Source organism: Haliotis rufescens, unplaced genomic scaffold (assembly GCF_023055435.1).
Source record: "Haliotis rufescens isolate VD_foot unplaced genomic scaffold, xgHalRufe1.0.p SCAF_2, whole genome shotgun sequence".
Lineage (NCBI taxonomy): Eukaryota > Metazoa > Mollusca > Gastropoda > Lepetellida > Haliotidae > Haliotis > Haliotis rufescens.
The window spans coordinates 8,491,376-8,508,693 of NW_025963890.1; the positions used below are offsets into that span (position 1 = coordinate 8,491,376).

Below are 17,318 nucleotides of genomic sequence, written 5' to 3' on the forward strand. Positions count from 1 at the left end.
GCATGTATGTTAAACATGTTACGAGGTACCCGAATGACATGATGCATACTCGTTCTCAAAATACAATGATTCATTCAGGAGCAATCTACTTAATGGTAATCATTGGATTCATGTTCACAGTTTCAGAAGAACGCATAAGAGATACGAGGGGTTGCATTCGTCACCACTCGCCCCTTTCCGTAACCTGCAAGAAGACTCGTCCCCCTATCGATGAATGTTATGTGCGAAAATACGACAAACCAATCAGAATGCGCGTATGATTTCAAGTTCTTCGTCAAAGAATCCCTCAGAAATAATTTTTGAATTAACATATGTCTTGCATCTAAAAATATACCAAAGACACAGTTAAATGTGTTCACTCATACTGTATAAATCCGCATGTCCCGACGTGCTTTAAATTGCATCTGAAATAATGTGGGAAATCTGGGGAAAATGTGTGAACCATTACGCAACGAGTTGACAATTGTTTTAGGGATGCCCGTTTGCGCTTAGACGGAACCCGGTCGCAAAAATGGCCACGAGAGGGGCACGAGTCGCTATTCGGCTTGTCCCGGAATAACACGAGTTGGTCACGAATGGAGGGGTTGGTGCGTAATAGTTTATCTTACAGTAGTTGTACCAGTATGTGTTGGACATCTGGATGTTACTACCAATCCAAGAAACAGTTAACCCATTATATTGTATTCTTATCAGTTCATTGAAGCGAGCCACCAATACCGATGTCACTGTTACAGACTCTTTGCCAACCTCCGTACAGCGATACATAGTTTCATGTCATTTCAAGGCAGCGTGCATTGTATGTGTCACAAGCTGCATTGGAGTTCTTCTTACAGAATCTTACTGTATGCCGTTGTGAAAAAGTAAGGGTTGGAGATGTATTCTTTTCGCTAACTATTCAGGTGCTGTTTGTTTGTTGTTTAACGCCGCACTCAGCCATATTCCAGCTATATGACAGCGGTCGAGTAAATAATCGAGTCTGGACAAGACAATCCAGTGACTGACTTCATGAGCATCGATCCACGCAATTGGGATACGATCACATGCATCAACCAAGTCGCCTCTTACGACAAGCATAGTCGCCTTTTACAGCAAGCATGGGTTGCTTAAGATATTTTCTACTCCGGATCTTCACGGGTCTTATGAAATATCACTTCAGAGCTGGTTTGTTGTGTTACGCCGCATTCGGCCATATTCCAGCTAAATGACGGCCGTCTGTAAATGATCGAGTCTGGATCAGACAATCCAGTGATTGATATCATGAGCATCGATCTACGCATTTGGGATACGATGCACCAACCAAGTCAGCGAGCATGGCCATCCCGAGCCCGTTAATCGCCTCTTACGACAAGCATCGTCGCCTCATGCGACAAGTAGGGTTGCTAAAGACCTGTATTGTAACCCGGATCTTCACGGGTCCCGTTCTGATGAATCAATTTTTACCCGACGTCTATTTCGGGAGTTCACGGTTTTATTTCCTGTATCTTTCATAAATGAATACATATATGTTGCCCCATCTCAAAACACCTCGGAAAACTTACATTTCACCTTTAATGAACGCCATGTTGATATTTCTTGTCACCGCTAAACATAATTTTCCCTTTTCGGCTCTAATACTTTTCTTTCAACGGTCAAATTAGTTATTTCCTAAGGCGAATTTGTAAATATTTTGAGCGAGGCTTAACATAACAGTTAACTAAAACTGAAGCATTGACTAGCTTCCGGCCTACCGATATAGGTGCTAAATGCGCCTAGACCGCCGCGCATTCCAACAGCGATACCAGTCACGTAAAAAACCCGACATGATGAGATAAGAAAGGCCATAACTCGTAAATGGTTATCATGCATACCACTTACCTACATGCACATGCACCTCGTTAACTATAGCAAGAACAATGGAAGGGAATTCCATTTACAATAATTGTTCTTATGAGTCTGAGGTCAAAATGTCTACATGTCTCTCAATAAATTTGTCACAAAAAGCTGATACAAGCAAACGGGGTTGCAGGTCTCAAGAAAAATGGCATTTATAGTGTTTTTTGCCTGGGATTGTGGCTCTACTCCTGCCTATCTGATTGCCGTAATCTGTTGTAGGACCCATAAAACAACGCGAATGGGAGCATAAATGAGCAATAACAAGGCTTTGAGTGACGCAAAGAGATACATAAACTTGTTGTAATTAAGTATTCTATCCATTTCCTTACGTTATCGGCCTTTGAGCATAAGGCGGTGAAAATGTATGGTTAACCATAAGGGCCATACTTGGAGATAGCGATGCAACTTGTTATGTTGGCTGCTTGATCCCAATTACAATGTGAAATACGACTCTTTATTGCCCTCTAAACATTGGCGGATTTGTTCAGCCGTAATAAATGTTCAGGTGAATAAAAGACAAGGATCCCGGGGCGCACAAAATAACAACGGAAGGATTTTGATACATGCATGTAAACTGTTATCACCACTGATACCCTATCAGAGCAGCTTATTTCAAAATATTGCTCGCATATATCTCCTGTAAATACTGATACCCTGATACAAAATGTAATTAACTCACGAAGTTGAAGAAGAATATACTCACGGGAACCCGTGAAGATCTGTGATAGAATAGGTTTTCGGCAACCCATGTTGACGTAAGAGGGAATAACGTGATCGGGTGGTCAGGCTCGCTGACTTGGTTGATGCATGTCATAATGTCCCAAATGCGTAGAACTATGCTCATGATATCAATCACTGGATTGCCTGGTACAGACTCGAATATTTACAGCCCGCCGTCATGTAGCTGGAATATTGCTAAGTGCAACCAAACTAACAAAAATGCACGAATTCAGCCCAAACACCAGGGTACTTACAAACGTACAATTCGTTACTACCATACCTGTTTTTAGTTTTAAAGAAAGCGTTTGTATTCAAACGAAACTACGTCTTAAACAGGTAGCATACGTATAGTAGTACTATTTACTACAGACATTGGAATGAATACTGAAACGAGATTATTTGTACCCAAATTTAATGTCATGTCTCAAGCATCTATGTACACAACACAACATTTTGTTTTAGTCTGTTCTTATAATCAGGACAACAGAAACAAGTTCATTTTCGTATATTACACACAAAATGCCCGAAAGGATAAGTTTCATTGCAGGGCGCCAGGTTTGAAAAAGTTAAATCGGTATGACTTATAGTTGAAAAGATGTAAACAAACTTTAAAAAGAAACTTTATCTATGTCTCACATATGTATAATGATATGCTTACATACGATATACATAAATAACTATGAAAATATGTTTTAAAATATTCCTAACTGTAAATTAGTACACGAAACATCTCTCTGTTATTTGACAACAATTATTAGAGGGAGATGGTTTACCAGCCCCAGAGCGCTTGCGCTTCTAGCCAGCAACCGCTCGCAGGCGAAGGGCAGGGTACCAGTCTGGCTTTAAACGATCTATTTCTCCATACAGCATTTCGCTATATGATAGAGTCGGAATCGTAATCTGCTTTTACCACAGATTTCTTACGATTATAGAATGAATTTTGTCGTTTTTATTTTATATAGTATATGTCTTAACATGTGTTTTATTGTTTCAGTTTCCGATTCCCCCTCCACACTGGGGAGAGATCAACGCACTGGAGTTCCCCCCTGCTTGTCCCCAACCTAAAGTCGGAGTGAGTTACATTGAATACCTCGTCCCTGGCTTCAACAGAACAAATGAGGACTGTTTATACTTAAACATATATGTTCCGAGGGTAAGTGCACATTTGTCCAGAGTTGATCGACACTAAATGACGGCTTCAAATGCGTTTTGGTTTAATTGCTTTAGAATTAATTAATACTGATAAGATTTCAGGTCACGGTAAACGGCTTGGTATTGTCCTTTCAATGTTGTATTGTGTGTTGCTATACTCAAATGAACATATAATATGAACCGGTATTTCACATTTATTGAAAGCAGGTGGTCCAATGGATTTCTCAATACATTGTTTCATTACAGTTAGGTGTACCAAACACCCTGTACCAATCTCATTAAAATCAGATCTTAGTTCTCGCTATCGCTAAACAAAGATCTGAGGACATCCCATTACGGGTCACGTCAGAACGACCTTTCATCCAAGCAATCAGAGCGTCGCTTAACAGATCATGAAAGTGACGACGGAATGTGTTTTCTAATCATGCAACCTCGAAAAATTTAACAGAGGGTATTCCTTACGACAGTTACGTATTTTTTTTTATTATATCCATACAATCTAGGTCATCTATAAGCCATACCAGAATGTTCTTTTTATCAGTTTTAATGTTTTTAATCGAGAAAATGTCAAAATATGTTTCGAAGCGTAGTCGCCAGTTTGAAGCTTGTGTCGTAAAGCTCGAAAAAGCGTCCTTCTGAGTGGCTAATGTCGATTTCTTGTCAGTCATTTCATTGGTCGGTCAAAGTTCTAGAAGGTCGTTCTGACGTGACCCGTTATGGGATGTCCTCAGATCTTTGTTTAGCGGTAGCCTATACCGATAAATGATCTGTGCATGTACCTTTATCAGACAGCTGATAGAAAGACTGAGCACAAAATGATATAGGTAACAAAACAAATAGATATTTACAAACACATAGGATAGCGAATGTGGACAGTGGATGAAACCTATGGATGGTGCCTATGTGTTCAAGAGTGTGACAATAATGTTTAGAACAATGTTTGTAATAAATAGGGATCTGCCAAGTAGAATTCACCAAAGAAACAGAGAGTGAGTGAGTTGTGTTTAGCGCCGCTTTGAACAGTATCTCAGTTGTCCGGTTGATGTGGGAAGGGAGCCCAACGTGGTGCAGGTCAAGTGATGAATGGGACTTCGCTGTCCTTCATCAAGGATGTAAATTTACTATCTACTAACTTGTATAATCAGACTTGCAATGACTAGTTCCTATGTAAGGATGAGTGAGTATTGTTTTAGCAAAATTCCAGCAATATACGGCGGGGAACACCAGAAATGGGCTTCACACATTGTACATGTACCCATGTGGGGAATCGTACCCGGGCCTTCGGCGCTTTAACCACAAAGCTACCTCACCGCAACTGGTCTGCTGACACAATCTTGATAAAACAACAATTGTATGCAACCATATATACTATTACCTTATTTGGACCCAATTGTGTCGAGAAAAGATGCAGAATTCAGAAAAATTGCGCACTACGACGAGTTTGGCAACGAACAGTGTTTGAATGATTATAAGTGTATAAAGAAAATGTATTTGAACTAACTGTGATAATTTACACTCGGTTATGTCAAGGAAATTAACTTTAATTTCAGTTTAATTTTAGCGCTGATGATGCATCTTAGATAAGTTCCTCTTGAAGACGTACATATTTTAAATGAGGATATGATCTTATTCGCCATAATGTTTTTGCACTGTTTTCGAATCTTCACGCTGATTTAAAGATCAAAGTCCTGCAACGACAAATCTACACTGGAACGAAGATTATTGGAATGTCTCACTGGCACCTTTAACATACAATATTTTCAAAGAAACAAACTTCAAAATATCATTAGTTGGAGCTTAAATATCATAAATACAATCTCACTTGTGATGTAAATTTATCTCAAGAAGCGCAAAAAGTCTTTGAAAAGTAATCTTTTGATTACAAAGTAATTTTACGGTTTCTAAAACTCATTAGTCGAGGGTAATTTGTAATATGTCAATTTTGCTGCTACTATTAACATAAGGACAGGGTGGTGCGTCCCTTAAATAGTCAGCATCAGTTTCGTAGCTCTTGGGACAATTAATTGCCCTGCATAATTGGCACTCGTGCTCTTTTTCTTCGAAGTCAGATTCAATATGCGTGATATCACATACATCGCATCCACATCTTAACGAAATGTTTTAGAACATAGCACGAGCTTTCATTTCAAAGCCGTCCTATTTAACACTATTTTAACCCAACAGAAGATTAATTCCCTTTTTTTTCACCTACCGCGATTATGGCGATCCTAGATGGCACTTCCGCACATGCGCAGTTCTTAGATGCTACGGTTGCAAGGCTAGTTGTGTTATTGTTTGGGAACCTATACCCACGTGTGTGTTTTCATCTCTTCAACTTGAAAGAAACGAGTTCTTACATCGGTAAATTAATATGAAACAGTGTTGCCCAGAAGCCGAAAGGAACACGCTTTGTATGTATACACAGTCTTGCGGTTTGGCAAAAGCGCTACTGAGGAATGATAATTAGTTTGGATATTGGTTTCCGAAGCTGAATGTGAATGTGGTTTTTATATTAAAAGAAATAAGCTTGACGCCGGATTGAAACAAAATCCCATTCTGACTAAGTTATTTAATCTTTGATCTTGGTTCGATTTTTTACTTACCAAAACACATTCGCTCTCGTGTACGGCTAATATGGCCAGAGGCGGTAGGGGGTGACTTATCATTCTTGTTACATTTTCATGTTGGATAGTTTGGTATGAAACATAATCTGTGTTAATGCAATGAAATTATAATGGCAGAAAATACACACACGAGTAATATTGTAATGTATAGTAAATTTGCGTATGCAAGTAGAGGTATTAATACCATGCGTTCAGATGCAATACATGTATGTGTGACGTGCGCAAAAGAGGTTTTGTTTACCCAAGAGTAGCATTGAAATCTCTTTGTACTTGGTAGAGAAGACGAATTTTCTCATATTTGTTTGTACTGGTCTGACATTAGGACTGACACAACAAAAGATGAATGAGGATGAAATCAAGTGAGTGAGTGAGTTGGGTTTAACGCCGCTTTTAACAGTATTCCAGTTATATCGCGGCGTATCGGCTTGATGTGGGAGGAACGCCCGAAGTGGATCCCAGGAGCAGGGGTATGGTACTGACAAACCTAGAAACATAATCGGCGCAAATCGGGATTCGAACCCGCAATCATAGGTTCCTGGCGTGTGTAAGGGACGCAACTCTGCACAGCGAATCGCGGCGCCTTAGACGACTGGGCCACCACTGCCACCCGGATGAAATCAAGATGACGCGTATGGTATTGTTAAAGGAACCAATACAGATCATCAATGGATTGCAAATTTTCGAATGACCAGAGAAACATGTTCCTATCTGCAGACTGTATACCAGTCAGACAACATCTGCATTGAAGTTTGCCATAGCATGCAATTGGTCCTTTTTCGTCTCCTGAGTTCAGGACTGTTTGAAACCTTTTTGGTGAAGAGAGGCCTTCAGTGTGGTGGGGTGCGAGAGACGTTTGCATTCTGTTGTTGACTCTAATAGCGCCACTTATTTCAGATGTCCCCAAAATGATTATTTACAGGCTGTCATTTATGGTTACGAAAAGATCTGAGATTCCCAAACCGTTGTGGTGCCATCGACTGCATTCTCATCCCAATCCGCAAGGTCCGGGGTTCGATCCCCGGCCGCGTCATACCAAAAGACGTTAAAAGGTGGTACTTGTTGTTACCCTGTCTGGCGCTCGGCACTAAGGGGCTAAAACAAGGACTGGTCGGGTCGGAGTCAGTATACTGTGTCTGAGTGAGGTATTCATGTTAAACTGCGGCATGGTATCTCAGTGTGCTAGCACTATAAATCGGCATCAGTCCGGACTAGTACAAGCAGCCACACACACAGGTGCATGCACGTCGCTATATAAGTGCAATAATCTTGGACGCGACGCTAAACCCAATCTCACCTCACCTCACATCCCAACCAGTGGTTCGGCCCATGCCCTAGACTAACATTTAGTCTCTGAAATCTTATATTACACAATATCCTTCTTGACTCTAAAAATAAAAACAATTCTCTATGCTGATTTCAGAATAGAGCTAGCTTGAGATGGCTAGACTTGCTTTTGTATGCATTTCTAGATTATTATTTTTTCATAAAATAAATATATTCCACGGTCATGGTGCAGGACTACCCATGCCCATGTGACTATCAGAACAGGAATAATGCTTCAAGCTGTTTGTTACCTCAAATGTGTGTTTACTTATATTATCGTTGGATGGCCGAAAAGAGTATATGGTGTCCAAGTTTTTTTAACTTCTGAGCTGTTCCACAAAGGTGAAACTGATGACCTGTTCTCAGAGGAGCAAATGAAAGCCAGCTACACCAGACAAGGAAGTCAATGTGCATGTAACAATAACCCATGTTTGTCAAATCCATACACAAATCGTGCCTAACCTTACAGCTGCCCAAATACAATTAACTACTACAGGCTAATCGGAGCTGAGACGACCAATCCGTTGGGCTGGCTCAATGGAAGGTGGAGATGTTTCCAAAAGAGACTCAATGTTGAGTTCATTTTGCCTGAGACTGGCTTGGCTTCATACTTTGTTTCTGAATAAACACACGTGGAACATAAGGTGTAAATTCCCTGTCATGACAGGACTCTGATGTTATGCTGACATTATACTCTTCTACTGTTCATACGTTATATTATATTTTTTACTATTTGGTTGTTTGTTTAGTGTTAACAGCGGACTCAGCAATATTCCAGCTTTATGACGGAGGTCTGTGAATAATCGAGTCTGGGCTATACAATCCAGTGATTGACTTCATCAGCATCGATCCACGCTACTGGGACACGATGACATGTATCAACCAAGTCAGCGAGCCTGACTACCCGATCCCGTTAGTCACCTCTTTCGACAAGCGTAGTCGCCTTGAAAGGCAAACATGGGTTGCTGAAGACCTATTCTACCCCGTATTTTCACGGGACGTTTTACTTTTTGGAAACATCACAGTAACAATGTTTATGTTTTTGGGCACATTATAATAACATTGATTATTCTTTGGGCACTCTACAGCGGCACTGCTATGTGGGCACATCACAGTAACACTCATTATTCCTTGGGCACATTATAATAACATTGACTATTCTTTGGGCACATTACAGTAACACTGTTAATTCTGTGGGCACATCACATCAATACGGTTTGTTCTTTTGGGTACATTACAGTAACACTGTTAATTCTTTGGGCACATTACAGTAACACTGTTAATTCTTTGGGCACATTACAGTAACACTGTTAATTCTTTGGGCACATTACAGTAACACTGTTAATTCTTTGGGCACATTACATTAACATTGTTAATTCTTTGGGCACATTACAGTAACACTGTTAATTCTGTGGGTACATTACAGTAACACTGTTAATTCTTTGGGCACATTACAGTAACACTGTTAATTCTTTGGGCACATTACAGAAACATTGTTAATTCTGTGGGCACATTACAGTAACACTGTTAATTCTTTGGGCACATTACAGTAACACTGTTAATTCTGTGGGCACATTACAGTAACACTGTTAATTCTTTGGGCACATTACAGAAACACTGTTAATTCTTTGGGCACATTACAGTAACACTGTCAATTCATTCGGCACATAACAGTAACACTGTTTATTCTTTTGGCACATTACAATGACTGTAATCGTTGGGCACATCACAGTCATATTGTTTCTGTTTAGGAGGATTTACACTGACACAGCTTATCCTAAGCATGTCATGTTGGCACTTTTTATCCTCAGACATGTTACAATATCGATGTTTATCCTTTGGTTACACTTCACTGCTGGGGATCACTTAGGCAAATATAATCTGGACTCATGACATACAAAAAAGGGAAACAGGTTTACGACATCCGATGTGCGACGGCAGGATTGTCTCAAGTTTGGCTCTACACGTATCACACAGTCACACAAACATACCGAACATGCCATTAGGCATATCTTCTTGTCCAGTGTTTCCAAATAATACAGGTTTATTGTCTTTGTTTTCTTCAAATTACAAAACCAATAGAAAGCCTCTTTGTTAGAGGTTCTGAAATATACCCTCCCTTTTAAAAACGTCCAACTTCCTGCTCGATGATTAGTGGGGAGCTCGGGATTCACAAGGAACAACAGATACATTGTTAAATTTCAAAACATGTGATTACGTTTTACATGTGTATACTCAATATATGCATCATGTTCAGCGTCCTGGGTGTTTTGTTCATGTACTATAAACATCCCCTTGTCTGCAATGTCTGCAAAACTCATGTGCTTTAATTAACATTTTAATTTAGGTAAATATAATCTCTAACGTAGGGTTTATGCATGCTGATCTCCAATATTTCATTTGCTATTTTTAATATATGCACCAGATATTTCTGTTATGAATATGGAACTGTTTACCTATGTAAAAGAATGAACTTTGATTAGAGCTCTTGATTAGATCTGGTATTTCAAGTTTATTTGTAGTATTGTCAGACCTGGTTATCATTTCTGCCCGTGCTTCTGATATAATCAAGAGGGTTCCAAGAATGCCTGTTGGTTTCTTGGCTTGACTATCGACAGTTGTGTCTGTATTCACATGCTATCGGCTATACACGTGTATATACTTTGTCTCGTAAGCACTTGGCATCGAAATAGGAGGAGAGGTTATCACTTGATGCCACGATGCTCATGGTTCGTGTTTAGAGAGGAGGGTTTGGAAGGGTTGAAGGGATAAAATTAAGAGTGTTTGATGGAGTCATGCAGACAGACCACATGTAGGGATATTTGGCTTGGAGGTGGAAATTTTGCATATGGTTTAGGTGGCACGGTGTATGTTAATGGGCAATATGGTTGGCTCTTGATCAGGCAAGGGTATAATATAGATAAAGATAAATGCAATCAAGCTATGAATATACCAAGTGTCTAAATGTTTAACAAAACTGTACTTGTACGTGTGTAACACGTCATTTCGGGATGTTGCCGAGTGTCGCTTAGTTTATATATTAAATATAGCCAGTTGTCAGAGTTGTTTCTGATGATGACTAAGGGTAGGAATTGTCCTGTCGTAATTAGACGTGTCGTGATGCAAAGTTGTATGCTATGGATGGATTGGTTTGTTAGTTATGAGGGAATGCAAACTGTAAGAAGCCGGTGGCACGTGCAGCGGAACAAAAGAATGAGATGAATTATGGGTTATGTTTACACACATCAAGATTTTCCACTGGGTTGTGATTGTAGTTATATAAAAAATAGTCCAGTGATAAAGTTATAAAGCACCCGCTTCATATTAGCGTACACCAGCTATCAGACATAAAGTTGATCAACCAATTCCAAGAAGCAACTGTCAAACAACGGAAACATGTATATTAGCATAACTTCAAACTTACTCCTGTACTGCCAATACATTTAATAATCTTCATATCGCCGTAGAGCATATAAACCTCAAATATTACATATGTCATTTAAAGAAATAAATTAATCATGCCTCTGTTGGTACTGAAAACTAATACATGTGCCTCGCATTGTAGGGGAAAATAACAAATAATGTGCCTTTTTTGCAGACAAAGTGTCCAAAGAATACGGTTTCTTTACTTTTTTCTGTTTAAGAAAATGATAATTGAGCACCTGTTTATGTTGATCTTAATCTAAAATCATCTACCACAAACAAACAGACACAGACAGACAGACAGACAGACAGACACACGCCACAAAAACATATTGCTTCTCCCCTCGCTTATGTATTCAATCTGGACGAAGTGTTTTCCGCACTGACAGTTCTGTGAGTAATCTATAACTGCTGTTGTAAGAATGTTATACCTATCTTCTTTGATATGAACTGTATCACGATCTGCTCCCAGCGGGGAGGAAATTGACATGGAAGTGCCTCTTCGTGGTTCTTGTGCCGATGTTTACTGAATAAATATCAGTATACAGGGGTACAGGAAAACAGGAATTGACATCCTGTCATGTTGGGAGTTGTATTCAGAATGTAAGTTCTACAATGGTGATGAAATTAACACGATAGTGATGTAGTGACTATGAAATGGACATGAAATGAACATGAGTGAATTTCAAAGCCAAACTTAACGATGTGTACACAACGTGTATCAATAATATGGTGGATGTTATTGCTATAGCGGCAGCTACTCTTAGAAGTGTCATTGGGCCCATGTGATCACCGATTTCACTTAAACCATTCAAGTGTTCACAGTGAACAAAATAGTTTCTACCGTGTCGCTTCTATATAAATAATGACACGGATGAGCCATCTTTGTTGTGAGCAGCTGTCAATCAGCAAGGGGTACGCATCATTTCCTTTCCGACCTGCGTTTTTGAAATCACATGAGCATAAATAACGAATGAAAACATCCGTGAAAAGTGACCAGTGATTCCTATAGTGTTGCTACCATGAGAATGTCATTGGCAGCTTTTTTCCATGTCTTTTGTTTGACCGGTAACAAACAGGTCTTGCCATCGCCACGTTTAAATACTCGTCAAATTGCAATTACATTGCAAGAAAGGGGTGGCTATCCCCTTTCATGCCTGAGATGTCACTGTACAACGTGGTTATTTTCTGTGGGATTGTCTTTCATCTTTGTCACTCCTGCGGAAATCAAATTAGTAACAACCACACAACCGCCTTCACCACCCTGTCCCACACACAGTGCATCGTCTTCGTGTGCGTTCAATTATGGTGCAAATGTTATATCTTTAAATTGTGTTTTAGAAGTTATAGTGTCACTAAAGATAGTTGACTTATGGATTACAGTGTATGTTTCGGTACAGATACTGGTAGTTTTATCACCTGCTTGATAAAGGTACTAGATACAGTTCAGATGCTTGTACCTGTATCACTTGATAGAGATGCTAGCATCTGTACCAAAACGTCGTATCTAAAGGAGTTGCATTCTATAAGTCATTGTGCCAAGGTTGGTTATGTATGATCTATTTGTCAAAGTGTGAATATTCAAATTATGTCCACAACAATTTTGATTACTTAATAAAATATATACGGGATATGGGTGGCCCAATCGTCTAAGGCGCGGCAACTCGCAGTGCAGAGTTGCGTCCCTTGGGAACACCAGAAACCTAAGATTGTGGGTTCGAATGCCGGTTCGCCCTAATTTTGTTTCTAGATTTGTCAGCATCATACCCGGCCTCTACTTGATATCACAAGAAGAAAACAATTCCCAACGAGTGGATTATTTTTCAGTTGTTTACATGTGCTAAAATCATGATTCTTACCCCAAAATATATGTTGTCATATTCCTTAACAATTTTCTGACAGGGAGATGGCGGAGTGCGGGTTTGGTCGTTGCAGCTGGATGGAGAAAGTCTCTATTACATAACAACTGAACAAGAAACATATCAGTGACACAAATCTTCAGTAATGAATCTAGCTCCCTAGACCACAGACCTATATAATCTAAGTCCGTGCCTAGACATAACAATCAGTGTCTCACACACCGCATGTATTCTCCTTATACACGGCCCCCTACAATCTCATATCGAGCGCCCGAACCCCTCCCCCCGCTCCCCTCCGTGAAAAGACGGTCAATTCCCAGCTCATCTTTCCCACATTTCTCAGAGGTGTCCGACGACCAGCTGACGTGCGAATACCCCCACAATCCCTCTCTGTAAACAAAGCGATTTAGAGACCCAGTCGACCCTCTCCGCCCATCCGTCATTCATTCGATATGTCCGCTAAAGCAGATGGGATGAGGGTTCCCCATCACTCTTAATTAATTTATGTAATTTGTCAAACATAGATCAATCTCACTGTCTTTTCGCGGAGTTCGTGTAGCAACTGGGGCGCACTGGATTAAAGAGATTAGCTGGATGAACGAGGCGATTATCGTTGTTGTAAGCGGCATGAGCAATGTTCTAAGGGGCTGTTATGAGCTTCGACCGGAAAGCCCTGGCAGCCATATTTGCTTAGACATTGATTGATGAATTTGGGTTATTATTGTTCTCCTGTCTCCAAATTAAAGTGATTGAAATTCGAATGTTTCTTGACATGTTTGTATTCAAATAAAATCGATCTTTTCTAAATATACAGGACCAATCTCTCTCGTGTAGTTACTACTACTACTACTACTACTACCACTACTACTACTACTGATACGCCGGTGGGCTTTACCGGATTAATTGCAAATCCTAACAAAAGTGGAATAAACACTTTTCTTATGTCTGTAAACACTTGTATGTCCCATTCCAATATTCCCCTCCTAGTTACTTGGGGTCAGTATTCTACATGTGTGGTAAGTTTCTGTTTATGGCTTCCTAAATCATGTGATCTAATCACGGACTATTTCAGTATGAAATAATGAGAAATATCACTATTTGTTTTCAAACATATTAATACTATATCATTCGTGATGTGCATGGACCAAACATAACAAGTTACGCTGACGTTTACGTTGATTATATCCGTGACGAATGTGTTTCAACATGGGAGAGAAATCTAGTCACTGGGAAAATATTTAAAAAATCCAAATGACATCAATTCTCTTCCGAGAGTCATCGTTATCTTGTCAAGCCAGAAGGAAAACAAGACACGCTGAGGTCAGACAAAATTGGTACCGTCTTCGAATCCAATGCGTAAATATACAATTCAGAAACTCTAACCGCAAATCCACAAGATTCTCACGTTGTTTGTTTTCATGTAATTTTCCCTTAATGTGTGCGCAAAGGGCGACAATGCAGGGCCGCTTAGCCACAACAAAATAACCACTGGTTTTGCTTTAAGTACAAGCTATGGATAGTTATCACTGGTGGTGGATTCTTCTTACGTCAATAGGGGAAACCGAGGATCTGGTTTCTTCAGCTCTCGCTTACCGACCGTGGCTGAAACCTCCTCATGTGGTCCTGGCCAGAATAGGAGACGCTGTAATTTGTCTTCTGGGATGTCGGTGACAGTCATACAAGCTCTCTTGCTCGGTGAAATGTAGGTGTGGTTGGAAGAGGCCATTGATGACTTTGCTGGTGTTAAAATGGGCTCAGTTTTTAATGTATTTCCACATTGTGTTGGAGTTGTATGTTGATGTAGTGTTGATAATGGAGGTCAAGAAGAATCGGTTTTCCATGAAAATTATTTGACGTTGTAATTAATCCACATGCGCAAACGGAATCCTGGCAATGTCCGCCGTCCAGAGGAAATTCTGACTCCAATATTTCTGTTATTTATATTTGTATATGCTTTGTTCCTCAGTAAAATAGAATAAAGGGATACTTTAGAAATCTAAATGTAATTATTAGTGAGCTAGAGCAATGTTTTATGAGTTTAATACCATAACAGATAATGATCTCAATATGAAGTGATTTGTTATACCATACAGAACAGCCAATGCCTGGATGTTGAACACCTAACTCCTCAATTTGATTTATTTGAGGTTAAAAGGTCAGAGCTCAGTTCGAGATCCTATCCTGTATCCTTACCAAGGTGCTAGCCCTGAGGTCGGTCCATACTATCTGCTCGTGTAGTACAGTGGATTGGTTTTATCTATCCATAACATACAGTGATAGTTGAATTTCTTACACCCGCCACCTTCAGTACTTAGAGTGTTAATAACGTTGTCAAACACAATTACGTACCCCCCTGAGATCTCTCATTTACCTGTCTCACCTGAGTCTTAGTTACCTGTCAGAGGTAACACCTAAAGACATCAAAGTGCCGCGTATCTCTATTGCTGTGATAAACTACTTGGGCAGGCAACGACCATCGTGTTGATTGTAATATGTTTGTGTAATTATCATTGCTTTGAAGGTGTTGGCAAGGGTGGTTTGTTTGGTTTACCAGCAGGATACCTCCAATATTGCACTAGTAGCGCTGTGTAATAAATATGTTTTGTCTTATATGTAAACATTTGAGAGATCGAGTCAAGAGATCGATCACTCTAAGATAATACGTTTTTTAAAAGAACCAGACCTTATTGCATTTAATGCATACAAAATATGCAATCATTCATATACGTTTTCATTATTACAGGTGAATACTTGACCATTGTTGAGATCATTACTTCTTTTCTTCTTCGTTGATCCGGGGTCATTACAACTTGACTATACCCGGGTGTATTGACTTATAATACTCGTTCGGCGTTATTTCAGAAACATGTGCTATATTTAAATTGAATTGTCTTGATTAACAGGATTATGTCAAGCTCTCCATAATTGAACAAGATCTCACTAGAAGCTAATTGAAGTGAAAGTTATTTCACACCAGCAACATTCCTGGTATCTCACGTCGGCCTTTAATTAATCGCCATGGCCAGGCCCACCACGCGTGGACAAGCTGATCAACGACCAACTGATCAACGACAAACTGATCAACGACCAACTGATCAACGACCAACGGCAGCAGGACATGGCTTTGGAAATAGTTTCAAAATAGCGAAATTGAGAAATTGTCCCTGAGTTGGTTGAGTAATCATTACCTGCTTGATTGATCGACTTATTAGATGTGAGTAGACCGACTAACAAATAAAAGTGACAAACCCCTTTCCATAGCCACAGGAAACACAGTTTTGAACAACTTGAATCAAACCTGCTTTGACTGCTGACAGTCCCGGGCTGAGCTCTCCTTTAAGACAGGCATGTGGGTACTACGGACCTATCACTATACAGGTCGCGAGGTGTCAATACTTTGGTATTTTACGTGACCGAGACGAGCTGACAGTTGTTACCCATACATTATATAAGGAGAAATCGTTTCGAATCCACATCCCGTAGTCTCCCGCGAGATCCGAGACTGCAGGCAGAGCCTTCGAAAATGGCGGATATATATGTTTCTTGCTTCATTCACAAGAATGGTGAATAATGTCAGGATGTATGATTACGTGGCCACAACCAGTGTCAGTTGAACGTAAAACGACCTTTGACTGTTACATGAATAAAGCGAGCACTTGGCCTTTATAAATCCCAGATAAGAAATCTAGCACTTATACGACCAAAATCCTTCGTTAAATCAACACCACGGCGTACATGAATGTCACACAAACACATATCTACAAATTTATGTCTACTTAAAGATTAGAGAAACGCTTATAGAGATTAAAGGCTTTTTAGAAAGCATAAAACGGCGTATCTGCATCATGAATATGTCCAAGTCATATTCCGTAAAGCCTTGCTCCCATCAAAACGAGCAATGTCAGCGATATTTCAGCAGGGAAATATGGGAGTAGTATTAAGGCCATCACAAATTACTTAATCGTTACACAGACCTTTCCATAAATAATTATGGGTTGGTGAACAGACGTAAAGGGTTTCCGGAATGATCCAAATTTCAATTTGTCCAGAACATCGTTCAAAGATTGTTTTCGTAAGAGTGAGTGAGTGGATACGTATACCCTACTTAAACACAGTATACGGACTCAGTGCCAGCCAGTACTTGTTTTGTCCCCTTACTGCCGAGCGCCAGACAGGGTAACAACAAGGACCATCTTTTAACGTCTTTTGGTTTGAGGATGCTTAGTTATCATAAATATTATCGTGACACGTATTCTTTAAATAAACAGAAAAAGGTAGCGGTGACCCCCCCCACCCCCCCACCCCCCCCCCCCCCCCCCCAACATTCGTCGCGTGTGGTGACCTG

General features: G+C 40.0%; 1 protein-coding gene across 2 annotated transcripts in view; it reads left to right on the plus strand.

The window, feature by feature from the left end:
* LOC124111125 (acetylcholinesterase-like) overlaps nt 1-17,318 on the plus strand; it is a 93,344-nt gene that overhangs the window by 43,504 nt on the left and 32,522 nt on the right. For both annotated transcript variants that reach the window (XM_046470727.2, XM_046470728.2), the window contains exon 2: nt 3,587-3,745. In XM_046470727.2, the coding sequence (XP_046326683.1) occupies nt 3,587-3,745 (159 nt within the window). The remainder of the gene's footprint in view (nt 1-3,586; nt 3,746-17,318) is intronic.